The sequence below is a fragment of the Phoenix dactylifera genome, chromosome 12, assembly GCF_051530095.1.
Source record: "Phoenix dactylifera cultivar Ajwa chromosome 12, Ajwa_hap1_PhDact_Kaust_v1.1, whole genome shotgun sequence".
NCBI classification, from domain to species: Eukaryota; Viridiplantae; Streptophyta; class Magnoliopsida; order Arecales; family Arecaceae; genus Phoenix; species Phoenix dactylifera.
In genome coordinates, this window is record NC_143201.1 from 10,507,627 (window position 1) to 10,527,081 (window position 19,455).

The 19,455-nt window shown below is 44.2% G+C and overlaps 1 protein-coding gene across 10 annotated transcripts in view; it reads left to right on the forward strand.

Moving 5' to 3' along the window:
- Positions 1-12,237: 12,237 nt before the first annotated feature.
- Positions 12,238-19,455, forward strand: part of LOC103721475 (elongation factor Tu, mitochondrial-like) — a 65,899-nt gene continuing 58,681 nt past the window's right edge. For 2 of the 10 annotated variants that reach the window (XM_088708355.1, XM_039129887.3), the window contains exons 1-4: positions 12,242-12,613; positions 12,994-13,069; positions 13,244-13,336; positions 13,465-13,539. In XM_088708355.1, the coding sequence (XP_088564481.1) occupies positions 12,396-12,613; positions 12,994-13,069; positions 13,244-13,336; positions 13,465-13,539 (462 nt within the window). In that variant the 5' untranslated portion in view covers positions 12,242-12,395. Of the gene's footprint in view, positions 12,614-12,993; positions 13,070-13,243; positions 13,540-19,455 lie in introns of all 10 variants that reach the window. The other 8 variants (XM_039129884.3, XM_039129885.3, XM_088708353.2 and 5 more) reach the window with 7 other exon arrangements.

Sequence of the window (19,455 nt, forward strand, 5' to 3'; positions counted from 1 at the left end):
TATAGTTGCACAATAAACCCTAATTTTGAAAGATGGTGTTCGCCACCTTTTCTTTATTTCTCTCTTTAACTTTAGTTTCCACCAAACCACAAAGTAACAGTCTTTCCTTTCGAATAAGTTGTTGCACTTCTAAATGCTTGAAAGGGTCATTCAAACCCCTAACATTCCAACAGCCAATAATCATTAAAACTAAGAAAAGAAAGAGAAATCAAGCTCCATAAAGGATTACCTCTATTTACCCCCCCTCGGAGAGTAGTATTTTCGTCCTTTCTTGCCCTTGCCACCTGATCCTTTCATCTTCCTTTTTTCAAGCGAGTCCTTTGCCTTAATAGCCAACTGATTAGCCATAGGAGTAGTAGCACCATCAGTACAAATAGCTAGTAGTTGTGGAGTAGCTTCATCCATTTTGGGTGTATGCTCTTCAACATCATTTTCAGAAAAATAACACTCTCCCTCTTCAAATTCCACATTATCCTGAAGGTCCTCAAAAGCAATGAATGGAAGCGTGGACTTCTCATCCATCCTCTCCGAGCTAGGTGAATGTAAAACAATCGCATTAGATGGTGTTGCTTCCAATTCACGCCCACAAGGTGATGTCAACCCTTTATTCTCACAATGAGAAGTTGAAGGTACCCCACATTCCATCGGTGACTTTTCTTTTTTACGCCTTGTAACTTCTTGCCATTCACCTTCACTAGTAGAACCCACCTTAGACACCACTTTGTCACTACCATCGATCTTAGGAACCCAAACTTGCTTTGTTTTCTCCTTGGCCACCTTAGGGCTGAAAGTGAATCCTAGGTTCTTCGGTGTTAAGCATGCTGATTTTTTTTAAAAAACAACCATGACAGAACCTGATCGAGTTGCCTACGTACCCCTTCATAAGGGGGATCAAGCCATACGTAGTTCTTTTTAAGTTTTAAAATGCAGCGGAAAAATCAAATCAAACAATTTAATTCATGCATGCTTACAAGATCAAATCTAGAAATCAGCACCTTAAGAACACATAGAATTATGCCGGAATCGTTTAAACAATTATGCTAAAACTTTCATGCATGATTAACTATCAGATCTGAAACTTAAAAACTCTATTCCAATTAATCTCCGAATATCCATTGAATGGATTCTGGAGATATCTCCGTGAGGAGCCCCAAAAGAGGGTAAAACCTCAAGGAATCGGACCTAAATCTTGACACCATAATAAAAGATTAATGTAGGATTAATACCTTTTATGATGGATGAAACTTGTGGATATGATCCTCGACTTCGCAGCCACGCACAAGAATGGCCTCTACAAGAAGTCCACGCGAAGTTTCTAAAGAGATCCAATCCTGCGGAAGTGCTAGCTTGTGCAGAATTTCTTGAGGCTGAAATTTGATCTTTCCAACGCTATCAACTTTTGATCCGCCTTCTTGGAAGAACTTGGAGGAAAGGTTTGAAGGGATTGAAGAGGACTTAGATCTGATCTAAAGACTCTTATCAGGGACCCCTAATACTAATGGCGCGATGGACTTAGAGGAGGAAGAAGTCAGCTAGATTGAATGCAGAATTTTTCCATGCATGAACTAGGGTTCCTCTCTTTTCTTTTCCCTTTTTTTTCTTCTTTTTCTCTCTTTTTTCCTTGAATTCGACCACCAGCTGATGGAGGTCTTTTTATTGTTGCTATCCCCTCTAACTTCATGCCAACCATCCCATATTTGTGGAGGATTTTGTGGGGTTTTGAATTTTGAATTCAAAATTCAAGTTCATGTGCCATTACATTGACACGAACGAAGGGATTACAAAGCGAATCCCAACAACGTGCGGCTCGGTCTATCGAAGATAACCGATCAGCCTTCCTGGCGTGGGTACCTAGTCTCTATGACTTAGGTCACGCCTAACAACAATAATGCAGCGAAACACAACACCAGAAAATACCACGAAGGAGAAGAAGAAATGTAGGGGAAGAGAACTTTATTGAATAACCACTCAACTGATTACAATAAGCTCTCTTGGCCTCTCCAGCTCTACCGGATACCAATCCCTCCCCTTTGAGGGTCCTCTTATAGAGGAACAACCTCCAGCTACAAGTCCCTCACGAACTCCACTTCCCATGCACAAGATAAGGATGAATTCTAGATAAGATAGGAAAACCCCGATTCCCGCAGGATTCTGCGCAATCAGATAAAACAGCCAAGTTCGTGCCTCAAACGAACTCCGATTACCATGAAACTAGATTCGTTGGATTCAGGACGAAGAATCCTTCCAGATGGCACCTTTTCCTCCCCCACCTAAGCCGAAGTCGCCCCTGACGAGGCTAGGCGGTACTCGTTGATGATGTCTTCGAACTGCCATAGTTCGTCACCATATTCCCAGCTTGCTTCTGAATCTGATAATCCTTTCCATCGGACTAAGTATTGCACACGGTTACCCTTTTTCCTGTCCGCCTTGATTTCAGAAACCTTCTTGGTGTAATGAACTCGTACGGCCACTGGAGCTCGCCCGCTTCGAGCCCGGGAAGGGTCAGTTGTGTCCTCTTTGAATGGTTTCAACAAGGACACGTGGAACACCGGGTGCACTTTCAGCTTGGAAGGCAGCGACAATCGGTATGCTGTCTCTCCAATTCGATGTGTGATGATGAAGGGACCTTCATACCTCCTCACAAGTGCTTTGTGGTAGCCCGACTTCAATTTCATGTGATGATAAAGCTTCACCAATACCCGATCACCAACCTGAAATTCAGCTGCCCGCCGCTTTATGTCAGCCCACTTTTCATCCGTTTGGTCGCCTTCCACAAGGAGACCTGAACCAAATCTGTATCCTCCTTCAGATCCCTCACGAACCTGTAGGCGGTCGGACTACGTCCCATGTAGTCCGCTGCGATACTTCCCGGAGTGTCTGGTTGCAGCCCTGTAATCACCTCGAATGGTGATTTACCTGTCGACTCCGATCGCTGTAAGTTGTAGCTGAATTGGGCTTGGTCCAAGAGTCGCACCCAATCCCGCTGGTTGGCACTCACATAGTGCCTCAAATACATCTCCAATAATGCATTGGTTCGCTCTGTTTGGCCATCGGTCTGAGGGTGGAAGGCCGTGGACATCTTCAGCTCCGTTCCGAGTATCCGAAATAACTCCGTCCAGAACCTTCCCGTGAAGCGAGCATCACGATCAGAAACGATACTCCGCGGTATCCCCCAATATTTCACCACATATGTAAAGAACAACCGCGCCACGTCCTCCGCATGGCAAGTAGTAGGTGCTGCAATGAAGACTCCGTACTTCGAGAAGCGATCCACCACTACCATGATAGAGCTGTTCCCATCCGCCAGAGGTAGCCCGATGATAAAGTCCATGGAGACACTCTCCCACGGACGCTCTGGTATAGGTAATGGCTCCAACAACCCTGCAGGCCGTCGATGTTCAATCTTGTCTTGTTGGCATAGTAGACAAGTGCGAACATACTCCTCGATGTCATCCCGCATCTTCGGCCAATAGTAGTTATGTTCTATGAGAGCTTGGGTCCGATGCACCCCCTGGTGTCCCGCCCACATAGAATCATGGTGTTCTCGCAACACCTCGCGCCTCAGCCCTCCACCTGAAGGCACATAGACACGTCGCCCTCGTGTCAAAATCAGCCCTCCTTCGGTCCAGAAACGGCGCGCCTTGCCGTCTTTGATGAGTTCACCCATGGAAGTGGCCCATTGATCCTTCTCCATCTCGGTCTTGACCCTCTCCATTAGGTTACTTGCTGGTCCGGAAAAGGAAGAGACTGCAGCCAGCTGTGCCTTTCTACTCAAAGCATCAGGGACTGAATTTGTTCGGCCCGGCTTGTACTCGATGTCGAAATCAAATTCAGCCAGAAACTGCTGCCATCTCGCCTGCTTGGGGGTGAGTTTTGGTTGGGTCTGAAAGTAGCTTGTGGCCACGTTATCCGTGCGCACCACAAACTTAGATCCGAGGAGGTAATGACGCCAGGTTCGAAGACAGTGCACAATTGCAGTCATTTCCTTTTCATGAACCGTATACCTGCGCTCGGTGTCGTTCAACTTCCGACTCTCGTAGGCCACTGGGTGCCCTTCCTGCATGAGCACCCCTCCAATGGCAAAATCTGATGCGTCGGTGTGGACTTCAAAAGAAATAGAAAAGTCCGGTAGCACGAGGACCGGCTCCGCCGTGACCGCCTGCTTGAGACGATCAAATGCCTCCTGACATTGGTTTGACCACCGCCATGGTCGATCCTTCTTTAACAAATCCGTCAGTGGGGCGCATAACTTCGAATATCCGATGATGAACCTCCTATAGTAATTTGCCAAGCCAAGAAAAGAGCGTAAGTGTGTAGCACGTGTAGGTACCTCCCACTCGGCTATGGCTGAAATTTTTGAGGGATCCATCATGAGCCTTCCATCCCCAATGATGTGCCCGAGGAACGGCACCCTCTGTTGCGCAAACACACACTTCTCCTTCTTCACAAAGAGTTGGTGTTGCCGTAGGGTAGAGAAGACTTGCCTCAGGTGTGCCACATGCTCATCCAATGTCCGGCTGTATACAACAATGTCATCCAAGTATACTACCACGAATTTATCGATGAAGTCGTGGAGTACACGCTGCATCAAAGCACAGAAAGTTGCTGGTGCGTTGGTGAGGCCGAAAGGCATGACAAGGTACTCGAAGCTCCCGTACCTTGTCACACATGCAGTCTTCTCAATGTCCTTCTCCGCCACGCGAACCTGATAGTACCCGCTGCGAAGATCCAACTTGAAAATCCATCGTGCCTTGCCAAGTTGATCGAACAAATCATCAATCCGAGGAATGGGGTACTTGTTCTTCACCGTGAGCTTGTTGAGAGCCCTGTAGTCGATGCAGAGTCTCAACGAACCATCGTGCTTCTTCTGAAAAAGTACCGGTGCTCCATACGGACTCTTCGAAGGTCGAATGAACCCGCTGTCCACCAACTCCGTTAGCTGCCTCCTCAGCTCCTGGAGTTCAGGTGGGGCCATCCTATATGGTGCTTGAGCTGGTGGACGTGCTCCATGCACCAAATCAATCCGATGATCGATTTCTCTTTCTGGCGGCAATTGCTTGGGTAACTCGGGGGGCATCACATCCCCGAATTCAGTGAGAACACCCTCGATGGGCGCTGGAATCTCCTCTCCTTCCAGTAGTTCTTCCTCCTGAAGGGACGCAATATATGTTGGAAGTCCCCTTCTCAGCCCCTTAGCAAGTTGCATCGCCGATAGGACTCGCTGCGGAGTCCCTTTAACTCGCTTCCCTGGAACTACGCAAGCTCCACTCGGATTCAGGACCACCACCACATCTGAATCCGGCTTTATCATGGCTTGTAGCTGGGTAAGCAAAGACATGCCGATGACCACCTCGTAGTCGTCGATCGGAGCGACCACCGCTGTCACCCGTCCGGTCCATGCGCCGAATTGGATCTCAACATCCTTCGACGTTCCACTGGTAGCCACTTCTGTGGAGTTGACCGCCTTGAACGTGTGTTCATCATGTTCAATCTTCAGATTTAACCTCTTTGCCGTAGCTAGGTCCACGAAGAAGTCAGTGGCACCCGTATCAATGAGTGCCTGGAAGATGTGACCACCAATGCAGATAGGTGCATAGAGCAGACCTCGTGGCCCCTTGGCCTTCAGGGCATTGAGACTGAGTGAGCCCATCCTTTGGTCGGTCTCTTGCTTCTCCTCCACCGCCATAGATGCTATCTTGCCCCTCAATGGACAGTCCTTCACCTTGTGCGGTCCATTGCAAATATAGCATGAGATGGTGCTGGTACCTTGCGCCACCCCTTTGCCCTTCGCTTGGGAAGCCCCTCCACTCGAGGAGCTCAGATTCGAGCCTTTTGTACCTCCTTTGTGACCTGATTTCGCTCCCCCACCTTTGCCCTGTTTCGATGCTTGGGCTTTGGGAGCTGTGGGTTGAGTCTTGAACTCGATGAGAGCCTCCGCTTGAGCTATCGCCTCGTTCAAACTCTGGACTCCTCTTCGCTGCAATTCCATCTTTGCCCACGGTTTGAGCCCGTCAAGGAAAGTGAAGAGAGAGTCCTCGTTGCTGAGGTCTGGTACCTCCAACAACAATTCGCTGAACTCTCGCACATACTCACGCACGTCGCCCTTTTGCGTGAGTCGCCGTAGTCGTGCTCGAGCATCATCCTTAGCGAACGCGGGGAAGAATTGCTTTCGAAGTTCAGTTTGGAACTGTACCCAAGTGGTGATTGGAACAGCCCCTCGCTTCACATCGTCGGCCCGACGTCGCCACCAAAGCATTGCCACATCCCTCAAGAACATGGCCGCCGTGCTCACCTTCATGGCTTCTTCCCTCATGCCGGTAACCTGCAAGTATTGCTCCACGGCGAAAAGAAAGTTATCCACCTCCTTCGCGGACCGTCGTCCGCAGAACTCTTGTGGCTTGGGAACATCAAGCTTATGCAGGGGGCGCGTAGCCTCTCTTGCGACCTCCATTGTCAATGGAGAAGAGGATACGCCTGTGGTGGTACTCTCCTTTAAAAGGTCAACCACCTGATTTTGGAGAGCCTTCACCATGATCTCCAACTCTTCGTTACGCCGCAGCACTTCCTTATAGCGCCGCTCCATATCGAAGGAAATCTGGTTCAGCTGAGCGGCGATCTCACCTCGGAGGGTTGCGTCCCTACCCTCAAGGTCCTCCATCCGTCCTTCAACCTCAGCTATTTGGGCCTCGCACCTCCGTAATCGATTGTCGGCGGAGATAACCGGAGATGCAATACGTAACCCATACAGAGAATCATCAACTGGATGCGCTCCACCCATCGCCGTGCCTCCTCCTGAGGCTGGATTGGGATCCATGGTCGAGGATGATGCGTCCGCCATTCCCACCTTGGAAATTACCGTAGAGGTCGTCTCCTTCATTTCTGGTATGGCTCTGATACCAAGTGACACGAACGAAGGGATTACAAAGCGAATCCCAACAACGTGCGGCTCGGTCTATCAAAGATAACCGATCAGCCTTCCTGGCGTGGGTACCTAGTCTCTATGACTTAGGTCACGCCTAACAACAATAATGCAGCGAAACACAATACCAGAAAATACCACGAAGGAGAAGAAGAAATGTAGGGGAAGAGAACTTTATTGAATAACCACTCAACTGATTACAATAAGCTCTCTTGGCCTCTCCAGCTCTACCGGATACCAATCCCTCCCCTTTGAGGGTCCTCTTATAGAGGAACAACCTCCAGCTACAAGTCCCTCACGAACTCCACTTCCCATGCACAAGATAAGGATGAATTCTAGATAAGATAGGAAAACCCCGATTCCCGCAGGATTCTGCGCAATCAGATAAAACAGCCAAGTTCGTGCCTCAAACGAACTCCGATTACCATGAAACTAGATTCGTTGGATTCAGGACGAAGAATCCTTCCAGATGGCACCTTTTCCACTTTGAACGGACTTCTATAGAGTTCCCAAAATGCCCCTCAAAGTGAAAGCGCGTGGAAACAGCGTTTCAGCCACGTCTTCTAACCATACACGTTTTCAGTTATAAAAACGTGTTAAAACGTGTTCCTTGCCTTCTGGAGACTTATGCCACGTTCCTCCATCAGTGGCACACATTTCCATGCATCCCAATTTCCCGGATTCAGTCCATGCTTCGAGATAAGCCCACAACGCTGAATCAGTCTCGTTGCAGCAGCTTTCCTCCTAATGATGAACCAGCATGTATTCTCAACAATACACGCCTTGGAGCACGTGCCCACGGCCCCATGCTCTTGGGTATTCCACCTACATCTTGCACACATTTCCCTAGGTGATCCTAGGGCCCAGATTTGGTCTCCAAGTTGCCCAAATCTCTAGAGAGCACCGTCAGACCTCGAACCCGTCCAGCGACCTGATCTGGTTTATACCTTGATCCGCGTCCGGTCCAGCCCTGATTCGAGGAGCCGTGACAACATGATGAAGCTTGATCTAATCTAAACCATTCATCATGTTGCCACTTTCCTCTTTCAATTTCGAAATTCCCATGCCCCCAATCAGATTAGAGGGTCACGTGGTGATTTTGTGGTGATTAAATTCGAAATTCAACCTTAATTAGAAGTGAGATAAAAATAAGGATGACATATGCCATGAAGAGAGAGAATTTGATCTTATCCAATTCTTTTCATGAATTTATCTCTCCATTTCGACCCATCTAATGATGAAAGAGGTCCCTGATGTTGCCAAGTGTCCCATGGCACCATTAAATAAATTAAATTAATTTTTAATCATATTAAAAATCAATTTATGACACCATGCATGGATATGTGACAAGTGGATTTCAAGATCCGAACAGTTTCAGATCAAACCCATTTAATTTAATTAAATCCTAACAATTAGAATGATCCAATTACCATGGGTTGAACCTAATCCAATTAGGTCAATCCCTAATTAAGCACAAATTTAATCTAATTTAATTTGGTCAACCTAAGTCCTCTTGATTCAGACCTAATCCAATCAGGTTAAAAACCCTGATTGAGCCCAGAATTGAATTTAATTCAATTTGGCTCATCCTTAGTCTAATTACTCAATCCAATTGAGTTCATTAGCAATATAATTACTAATTAATCCTTCGATAATTACTTTAATTATTTTATAAGATAATTTGCTAATCGAATTGACCAAATTATTCCTGAATGATTCTTAATCATTCATCAGCCTTCTTGATCAATCAGGAATCTTCTATGCGTGTGACCTCATAGGTTCGAACCTAAGCCGGTAGTATAGGAACGACTTCCTACACTAATCGATGTGACCATCTAGCAATGGTACCCGACGTCCAAATAGGCCGAATATATGCGAAGCAAATATTCTGGAACCCTGAACTATGGTTACTGTATAATTCAATCCCTTTGACTCCTAATGCCAGGATGACTTAGAGCTCACTGTCAACCCAATAATTAGTACATCCATTATGTAATTAACTTTAGATATCCCGTGACTCCTCACTGAGATTACCCTGACCAAGGTTTTTCTAAATTAATCACAAGACATTATCTCCTGTTTCCAAGAGGGGTCAATTCCATCTCGACTCACAACTGACTACGCAAGTACTTGACTGCACCCAGTGACCTTCCGTCACTGAATTAGAAATCTAGGTAGTCCGGTACCAAAGTACAATGAGTTGCTTGCTAGTCACAGATTGCGGTCTCAAGTCAGAGGGCCAAACTTATATCCATATCCACTCGGAACATCTCTTGACAGTAGAGCGTTCCTGAATTGGTCACGTTCAGTGAAATGTACTCCTACACTTCACGTGTGTGGCATACCAGTGTTTCCACACTCCTTGGTTAAGAGGACAACCAGCGTATATGTCACACAACGACCTAATCTCGATAATGCTGTCGTCCTTGTAACAACATATCATTTGGTCGCGAACTAGTTTAAGGACTCGAAGATAAATCCTCCTTTATCATTAATAAGTCCTAAGGACTTCATCATATAAGAGTCCATTTGAAGATGTAAAATGATGAATAATGCCAAAAAATACTTTATTGATTTGTCAATTCATTTACAAAATTCAATCATCAACATGCTGACAATTGATATTTAGGATACAATTTCCAACAAGGGCAAGTGCCATTCGAATGGCCAAACACTCCACAAAGTCCACATTTATGAGGCAGCCACTCAAAGTCAACAACAACACATATTTGCTTCCCATTAGGGCATTGCAAATCAAATTCCTTAATGAGATCCTCAGAAGCATCAATCTCCACACAAACCCAAACAAAACTAAGTCGCTTCCTTGCAAGGGTGATGTGATCCGCATGCAAAGGAATCCCAACAACGCCACAAAGCTTAAGCCTTGAACAGTCCAATATTCAAGTGGCACATTGTAAAGCCGAACCCACACCGGGATCTTCCGCATATCTTCTTTGGCCAACTTCAAGTTAGGTTGCCACCTTTTAAGCACTAGCGACCTATTCGCCATATGCCAAGGAGCCTTGTCTAGGATGTTGCATGCATGCTCAACGCTATCAAACTTGAAGAAGAAGAAGCCACTTTCAGAAGCTAGAACCTCTTCCAATCCCGAACTACCCATATCTTATGAGCAATCGAATTCACAATTGGAAATGGGAGCTTATTTCCAACAAAGTAGCCAATGAGAGTAGCCTTCCATACCTCACACCCTTCTTCAACAATGCTAGGAGGTGGTAGCACCTTAACCCGATCTTCTTCTCTCAATGGTGGTTCATAATGCAACGAATGAGAGGTCTTGGAATGTTCTACCAACTGAGGCCCACGCAATACATTAATAAAGCTAGGCCGAACTTTAGGATTTTCAGCCACAATCACACTAGGCCCATTGGTATACACGGCCCCCACAAGATCATAGCCCACTCCGAGGCCTTGAGCTTGATTCAAACTTGAAGGAGAGGGTGGCTGACTCTTTTTGGAGATAAATGAATCTCCCAACTGATCATTCAAATAATTTCCAAAAGTAGTAGCTTGCAATATAGGAAAGTTACCTAGTTGGGCTTGAGAGACAAAGGCTGACTTAATTTGGAGAGATTTGAATCTTCTAAAGCCAGCAGATTTTTGAAATTCTTTCCATAATTACTAGCTTGCAAGGAAGGAAAGTTTCCTTCATAAACAGCATTATAGGCGATAATTTACTTCCGAAAATAGCTCCTTTGCCATCAATAGACAAATCTCCATTTGAATTTCGCAACAATTGTTGAGGGAAGAGTAGTGCCACTATAGGAGGCTGTATTGCCTTTTGAGGAGGCACACCACCATCACCAATGGCTCCAAACCGACCTGCATAGTCACCTCCAAGTGGATGCACTATATGATCCAACCCAACAACTTGAACGCCACCATTAACATCTCCAACCTTGGTATTTGGCAACCCCAAGGCCATTCGTGCAGAACTAGCATCCACCACTCCCTTCTTGTCACCAAGAACAACCTTTGAACTAGCAGCACCACCACACTTAGACCCACTCGGTTCAAGATCCAAAGCACCGCAACCAGGGCCTAAACAACCAATAACTCCACCACCAACAAGATTCTTCTTCACCTCACCATCATTCGAAGGAGAATCCATCAAAAAGGTGAAAAGAAGAGCCCACCAGAACCAAACAATCCCACAGAAAAAAACCACCAAAGTAATCGGATCAAAAAGAGGCTAATTCAACTACAGAAGAGAAAAAAGAAGGAACAATCGTAATCAACAAGAAGAATCAAAGATGACCATGAAGGAAGAAGAAAAATAAGAGAGGAAGGAAGGAAGAGAGAGGGGTTCTCATTAGACACCCTTATTAGATAGTATTGCGAAGTCTCCAATGCCCTCACAAGTGCATAACGCTATTTCTCCGCTCCACTGCCACCCCAAAAACCCTGTAAAAGGAGGGTAGTTCTATATACACCCCCCTATTGCTCAGGACACCCCCCAAAAACCAAAAAAAAATACCCAAACTAACCTTTAGTGTAATTACCATATTGCCCTTGAAATTTTCTCATACACCCCCCCTTCCTCCTCCTCCGTTTCGTTTTGAAAAGAAAAAAAAAAACCCCCCTCAAACCCTCCTTAAACCCCTCGATCCATTTACATCGTTTAGGCGATCTTTGAAGGAGATTTAAGCCCCATTCGAAGCATGGACAAGCAACTAGTGATTTGGGACGAAGAATCGGCCGCAAAGGTACGTGTTCCACCTTGTTTCGAAATTTTTTTTTTTTTTCACGGTTCGTGCTCCGTTCGGCACTGGGTCGCCGAACAAAAGGCTTCTGTTCGGCTGAACAGTGCCGAACAGAAGCCTTCTGTTCGGCAACCCTCAACCGAACAGATCTGTTCGGCTGCATAGTGCTGAACAAAAGGCTTCTGTCCGGCACTGTTCAGCCGAACAGAAGCCTTTTGTTCGGCGATCCAGTGCCGAACGGAGCACGAACCGTGAAAAAAAAAATTTCGGGAGAAGCCGGCGAGGTGGTCGGAGATCGGGAGAATGCCGGCGACGAGAGGGAGAAGGGGGAACGGGGGGGTTTTGGGCGTTGGCGAGGTGTTTTGGAGGGGAAGAGCGGGGTGGGGGGGGGGTTTGGGGGGTGTAGAGAGCAATTTAGGTGAGGGGGTGGGGAGGGTGGGGGGTAATTTAGGAATTTTTAATTTTTTAGGGGTGTCCTTAGCAAATGGGGGGGTGTAGAGAGTATTTAATTTTTTTTTAATTTTTGGGGGGTGTCCTGAGCAATAGGGGGGGTGTATATAGAACCACCCGTAAAAGGACCCTCAAACCTACTATAGCGTGACGTGTCCAGACATCGTTGGCCCAAAAACCCTAATTCCCACGCCCAAGGCCTTCTTGCTGGAACCTCAGCGAAACCCAACCCACGCGGCTTTATATCCGATCCGCTTCTCGCGGTCTTCGGCGTCCCGGCCGCCCCCGCCGCCACCTCTTCCGCCATGGCAGCCACAGCCATCCTCAGAAACTCGAGCTCGAGGCGCCTTCTCCGCTTCTCCTTCTCCTCCTCCTCCTGTTCCCCTCTCCATTACTCGAGCTGCCGGGGAGGGATCTCGAGCACTTTCTCGGTTCCGGGGACGCAAGGGCTGCTGTGTTGCAATGGGGCGAGCATCGTCGAGTCGGGATTTTGGTGGAGGTCGATGGCCACCTTCACTCGCACGTAAGTCTGAACGCAATGGATCTTTAATGTTGGGATTTTGCAGAGTGCACATATCTGATCTAGATGAAAGTTTCAACTTTTTTTACCTGCTTTTTGAAGTTGTAGTTCTGTTGTTTTTGTTGTTCTTGTTGTTGTTGTTGTTGTTTCTCCTGCTTAAAAAGTTTGGTATTTTTTATTTAATATTTATGCTGTTTACTTTTCCTTTTTTCCTTTCACTCAATTTCGAGTGCTATTGAGTTATTTGAGTCCTCCCATTTGTTGTGGCAATTCATCCGTATTTCAGTGGCAAATGGTTTTCAGTAGTGCATGGTCAAACCTAACTTAGTGTCGTCAGTTGAAAATGTAACTGTTTTCGTATCATGAGTTGTTTGTTTCCTCAGGAAGCCTCATGTAAATGTTGGTACCATTGGGCATGTTGATCACGGGAAAACTACACTCACGGCGGCAATTACTAAGGTTGAACAGTCATGATGGGTTGATAATTCTTTTGCTCTGATCTTAGCTCTTCTTTTAAATCAATGATCTTTATATCTTTTACCTTGGGGAATTTGGATATGTAAAAATTGAGTCACAATGTAAAGTATTGGGAACATGGTTTTGTGTAAAAGAACTGCATTCCATTGCTGTCAGGTTCTTTCTGAAGAGGGAAAAGCCAAGGCAGTTGCTTTTGATGAAATCGACAAGGCCCCGGAGGAGAAAGCTAGGGGGATTACCATTGCAACAGTTAGGTTATTTTATTACTTCTTAATGTTTTACTACTTTTTTCTTGCAGTAGGTTGTATATTGCACCTTAGCAGAGATACTTCAATCTTTGTTGTCGTGCTATAGAAATTCTTTACATGGTTTCACAGGCTCATGTGGAGTACGAGACTGCTAAACGACATTATGCTCATGTAGATTGCCCAGGACATGCAGATTATGTTAAGGTAAATTCTGATAATATTTAGACATGTTTAGTTTTATTATTTATATAATGTTTGCATTGGCATATACATATGGTCATGGGACTGACCCACTTTCGGAAAAATTTACAAGTCACAAAATATATACAAAATTCAAAGAAAACCATAACAAAAATGAGAATGTTGAAGTGATTTTTGACAAAACTACACAACTATGAGTGATGAGTAAATTAGCTCTAAGCAAGAACGGTGGAACCGTTCCGAACCGGACGGTTCCGACCGTTTCGAGCCATAACAGTGGCTCATTGGTACAGTTCTGGTAATAGAAACGAAACCCATTGCCGGAGCCGGAGTCGGAGCCGGAGAAGGAGAAGGAAAGAGAGAGAGAGCGAGCGGGGGAGGAAGGGAGGGAGAGGGCAGGTTCAAAACAGGGGTCCGGCTGTGGCCTCGCTCCCGCGACCTCCTCCAGCGTCCGCCACTCTCTGCCGGGCTCCCTCCCTCCCCCTTCCTCCCTCTCTTCTCCTTCTCTCTCTCTTTTCCTCTCTCCCACAGTCTGCATGCTGTCTTCTCTGTCGGTATAGGCCCGGCACGGCCCATACTGACTCGTGCCGCCGGGTACTGGTTCCGCCGACCTTGGCTCCAACCATGTATAAAATGATAAGAAATGATTGAGATGGCTAGGGGGAATGCCCATGTAGACGTTTGAATTTTGGTTGATAGGTATGGAAGAAGGTTATGAACTTGTGACCTAGATGGAAGATGGAAAAAAAATAAAATCTTAGTGTGGAAGATTGAATAGAAAATAATGATTTTTTTGATAATATTAAATGGACAAGATAAAATTTGTTGGCTGTGGTTATGGTTGTTTCTGTATGCTTCTGTTTTCCTTGATTTATTCCTGATTATATAATTATGATGCATTCCTTTAATACTCTAGCATTTGTAATTCAAAGATGAAAACATCTGTTCCTTAATGAAGGCATTTAAGTGATAATAGAACTTGTAAAAGAAATGAAGATTACTTTTTCCTGTGTAGGAGAAACTATAACTTAGCAGAACATTTTTAGTTAATCCCAAAACTATGTGTTAGAATTTCTTTTTAAAACCAATGCAGCATATAAGGAATCCAAGCTTTTTGTTTATGTTATGTATGCTGACTTAGAAGAGTTAATTGAGCTGACAATTGTTTAGACTTTGTAATATATAGAAACCAAGATGAAACAGGCCATCTTGACCAGTGTGCTGGTGTTAATATGCATTATATCATGACAAAATCTTAGTTGACCTGAAACTTTGTTTCCACTTGAATAGGATGTGGGAATGTATTTTGTTTCCTAGTGATTAGAAATTTATTTTTTAGGATTGCTGAGATTAGGTTGTAGCCAAGGTTTGAAATCTCAATTTTGGTTTTGGTTGGGCATGTGGAGTTTTGATTGTTTTGATATTTTTTCCATGTGTCAACAGTTTCAATCAAAAGATAAATAAAAATAGAGAAAATGGAGAAAAATATAAAAGAATCCAAAAACTATTTTTTATTACATGCCATGTTGGGGCATTGTGTGATATAATTGTGAAATGGCTCAAGACTATAGTTGTATGTCATTGCTTAGCATATTTAAATGTTTTCTTCATCAATTAGAGTGGACCTTGGAAAGTTATCAAATTTGGGCATTTCCTTACATTTTCTAGGTTACATGGCCATTCTGACTTGATGCGTAGAGCATTATGTATTTTCTATAACAAAAATTCTTGTTTAATGTTGTGATGATGTTTTGTGCTCAAATATTCGCATTAGTCTCTGAAGGTACTATAATAAGGACCTCTTTGGAGGCTAAGGCCAGGTGAGAGGTCAAGGACCCTAAGCCAAGGCAGAAATCCCTATCTCGAATGCTAAAGCCTGAAAATACATAATTTTTGTTTTGATTTGGGGCCAAGAATTATGACCTTCCCTTGACTGTAGCTTAATAACCAAATATTTTTAATATTAAGGCTGTTATATGGTCAATCTCTCTGCATTTACAAAGTGTTATATTATTTCATATCATATTAAACTCAGATGATTCTATCAAACGCAAAGGTAATATGATTAGAATTTTGGATGTCAGGCTGATTAATTAATTGCTGTGGCAATCTTTTGGCCATTTATATGTTTGCTGTAACCATAAATGGGAGCTTGCACTACTTTCTTGCTGGTTTCTAGTAGCTATGTGGGAGAGAAGAAAAAAAGTTGAATGAAGGAAGAACTGCCAGTAATTGTATAAAGTGAAACAAATGATTAATGCTGTCATTTAGACCCAAAAATCTGGATCCAGCCTAGATCCAAGCCAAACACAACCTTGGACCTGAGGGTTTATCAGTCAAATGTGCATCTAAATGGAGACTCATGAGATATTTTGGATTTGGGTCTGCTATTGATAAACCCTACCCAGATTTGCTGAGGTCCATAAATGGGTTAGGAGAGGGTGATAGGTGGCTTATCTTAAGCTTAGTACTTGTTAGGTCGGATATAACTTGGCCAAAGCCTGTCCTGACAATTACTTGACCCCAATATTTCTCTGCCCAACTCTTCTTTTACTTAAGATAGGGTTAGGTTAAATTTAAAGTAGAGAAAGGAGAACAGAGCAATGGTTAAATATAAGTTTTAGTTTGGCAGAGAAAGAAAAGAGGAGAGAGGCAGCTGGCAATGAGTCTGTGTTAGGGATAGAGTTTGATTAGGCAGCGATTGGAAATAGGATAGGTGATGATGAGGGGGTGGGCTTGGTGGTGATTGGGAATGAGGTGGAATGGTGCATTGGTGGGAAAGAGAGTTGAGTGGTGAGAGGAAGACCTACTTCTTCAAAGAAAACTTGGTCTTGTTGCAACCCCTTTTTGGTGGTGATTGTATGCACCAGTAGCATCAACTTCAAGTTGAGTGGAGTGCTCATGTGGTAGATGTGAAATGTTTCATACTTACCTCTTGCTCCAGCTCCATCTGTCTCTTGTTCCAGCATTGTTAGGATCTGTGATCAAGTTGCTTGCACCTCCACTGACCTTTTGTTCCACTCAGCAACTTCTGTAATGGTAGTGGCAGTCAGGATGTGGTTAAGGCAAAGGTGACGATATAGGATGAGCTGCAAGAAGAGAGAAGTAGAATTGTAACTCTAACCTTGTAGCGATCAATTTGATCAAAACCTAAAGCGCAATTTTGTTATATAAATGCATATACTACTATCACATATTATGTAAGGCTTTGTTTGGTTGTCGACAAAATGAAAGAAAGAAAGGAAAGATAATTTGTTATAGAAAAAGAAAAAGAAAGAAAACCAAGCATTTTCTCATGTCGAAAAGAAAGCAAAATTATATTGTTGCAACAATGTTTCTTGATACTAGCAAGGAAGTGCTCCTGCATCGCATAAAGGTCCACTCCAAGAGGTGTGCTAAAAGTGACTGTTTATTCAAGCTCCTCTTGGTTAATTGAAAGAGTTGGGCTTGGCTCTTTAGGCTTTTCCCAAACATTGGCTTGCTTGGCACTAAAACTTTTCTATGAGGGTCATTTTTGGCCCATCTTAAGCAATCTCAATCATAATTAGATGGTGTTACCTTGACACGTGGGAAGTGCCAAATTGCCCATAGTTGTTGCCACTTCAACTTCCAGAATATTGAAACTAGGGCACTTGTACAATCCAATCATGTACATATATGCATGCTAAAATATGCTGTATGCTTAACTAAGTTGACTTGTTAGCTGCACCTCTGCTTAGATAGGATATACACTCATCTCCTATTAGACTGTGAGAAACAAGTTAGAGGTGTCTGACACTTGACACGTGAGGATCATTTTGCCCAGTTTTTAAAATAGTCAAGTATTAAAATGCCATCACTTATACTCTAGTGTCTCATTTGATAAGAAAAACCTATGTCCAGTGCTAATATCTTTTGTCCAAGATAAGCAAGACACTGTTTCTTGGGTGACATGCAATGTCATGCCTTCTATTTTTTTCTGTTCAATTGCCCAGAAGTGGCAGCAATCTAAATTTTTTAAAACAATATGAAGTATGAATCTGTATTATCCATGGTATGCTGAACCGGCCCGTACCGACCGGTTCATATCATACCAGACCGATCTGGTCTCTGCTGGTCCAATTCCACAGTGAAAAACAGTTGCCCCATTGGAGCCGGAACCGAGCGGTATGGGGCTGCACCGGCCTGAACCGGCCGATACAAGAGCGAACCGGATGGAACCGGATCGGTTCTGTCCGGTTCGGCCAGTGTGAATCGGTACCGAGTCCTGGGGCATTTAATGCCACAGAGTGGCATTTAATGCCGTAGCAGGATGCCATGGCCTGTTGTGGCATTGTGGCAGCGCCCCGCTCGCGCTGCGCGCTGTTGGCTGGTTTGGTACCGGTCCAAAATAGTCTGCACCGATCTGCTAGGCAACCAGTACGGTACTGGTACGGCATACCTTGGTATCACCCATATCAAAAATGTGCGTGGAGTGATAAAAAACTGATGGAACAATCATAGAAGAGTTGTGAAGAAGGAAAATACAGTGAGTGCAAAAATGGGTACATGATGTCCCTAGATTACTATTCAATCAATGATGGGATTGGTTGGGTGATTGGTAAGCGACAAAATGTTGCTTTTATCCGCCCGCAACCCGCTTTCTTTGTCCGGTCAATCAAGCTGAGGCCACAAACAAGACCACGCTTAGTATCCTAAGCAAGACTGCTAAGGAGAAAAATGAGGATTGACATTTGAAACCTTAAATAGCTTCACCACCACCCTTCATCACAAGAATCCACCGGTTAAGAACCTACTCTCTATTGCCGGAGACCACGTGCACACGACTTTACCTATGTATAATATCAAACTTGGGTCCCGAGAAGAAAGTATAATAATTTTTACTTTCCACTCCCTAATGGAAAGATAGTCTTTCCCTATTTCCGAGCTTGGTTGGTTAGCTCCTTTCGTACTTGTATTGTATTTGCTTTTCGTTGACTAAACCGCTGACTGGCCGGTACAATATATGTTTGACTTCTTCTATTCGAAAAAATGAAATTCTCATAAGATCTTCTTGACTGTTATTCAAAAGGAAAAAAGACCTAGTTCACTCGCCCATGGCTGAATGGTTAAAGCGCCCAACTCATAATTGGCAAATTCGTAGGTTCAATTCCTACTGGATCATGTATGGGTACTCTGGAAATTGGCTTCGCTGCGCCCTGAATAATCAAAAAGCTGCATGAGAAGATTCATCCCATTTTAGCGAGAGGGAGGCAGTGAATCACCTGGGCTACGGATTTTTCGGTTTCCTGGCCTAATACGAAAAACCCGTCGGAAAGGAAGGAAAACGGAAAGTCGTCGAAAAGTATGGCCAGGAAGATTCATCCCATTTTAGCGAGATATCCTCTGTTTCGCCCAAGAAATATTGGTATTTTCTGAACGGAGCCTGGAGACTTTATTTTATCAGTCCAAGTCAACCATAAATTCTTCTAATTGATAATATTGATCCCCAATATAAATTGATCTAATTGTACTTCACGCTCCAAATGATTGATGGTTCACTCAATCTCAATACAATATTTCTTGGGCGAAACAGAGGATATCTCGATCGGGGGAGAGAACGGGTAAATCCCATATGACCCAATATGTCTAACAAGTCGCACTATACGTCAACCCAAACTGCATCTTCCTCTCCAGGACTCCGAAAAGGTACTTTTGGAACACCAATGGGCATTAAATTAAAGAAAAAAAATTAAGTACTATACTTCACTTTAATATGGAAACGTAACAATGGGTTTATTGTCTTCATCCTTTTTTCTGTTTATTCTATTTTCTAGATAGATTGATTGGAAGGTTTATAGAGTAAGATAGAATGAATAAAGAAAAATTTTAACGAACGGAGCAATCGATCGTTCGAATGATAAACAAGTATCTATGCATTCGTTCCCACAAAATGGGACC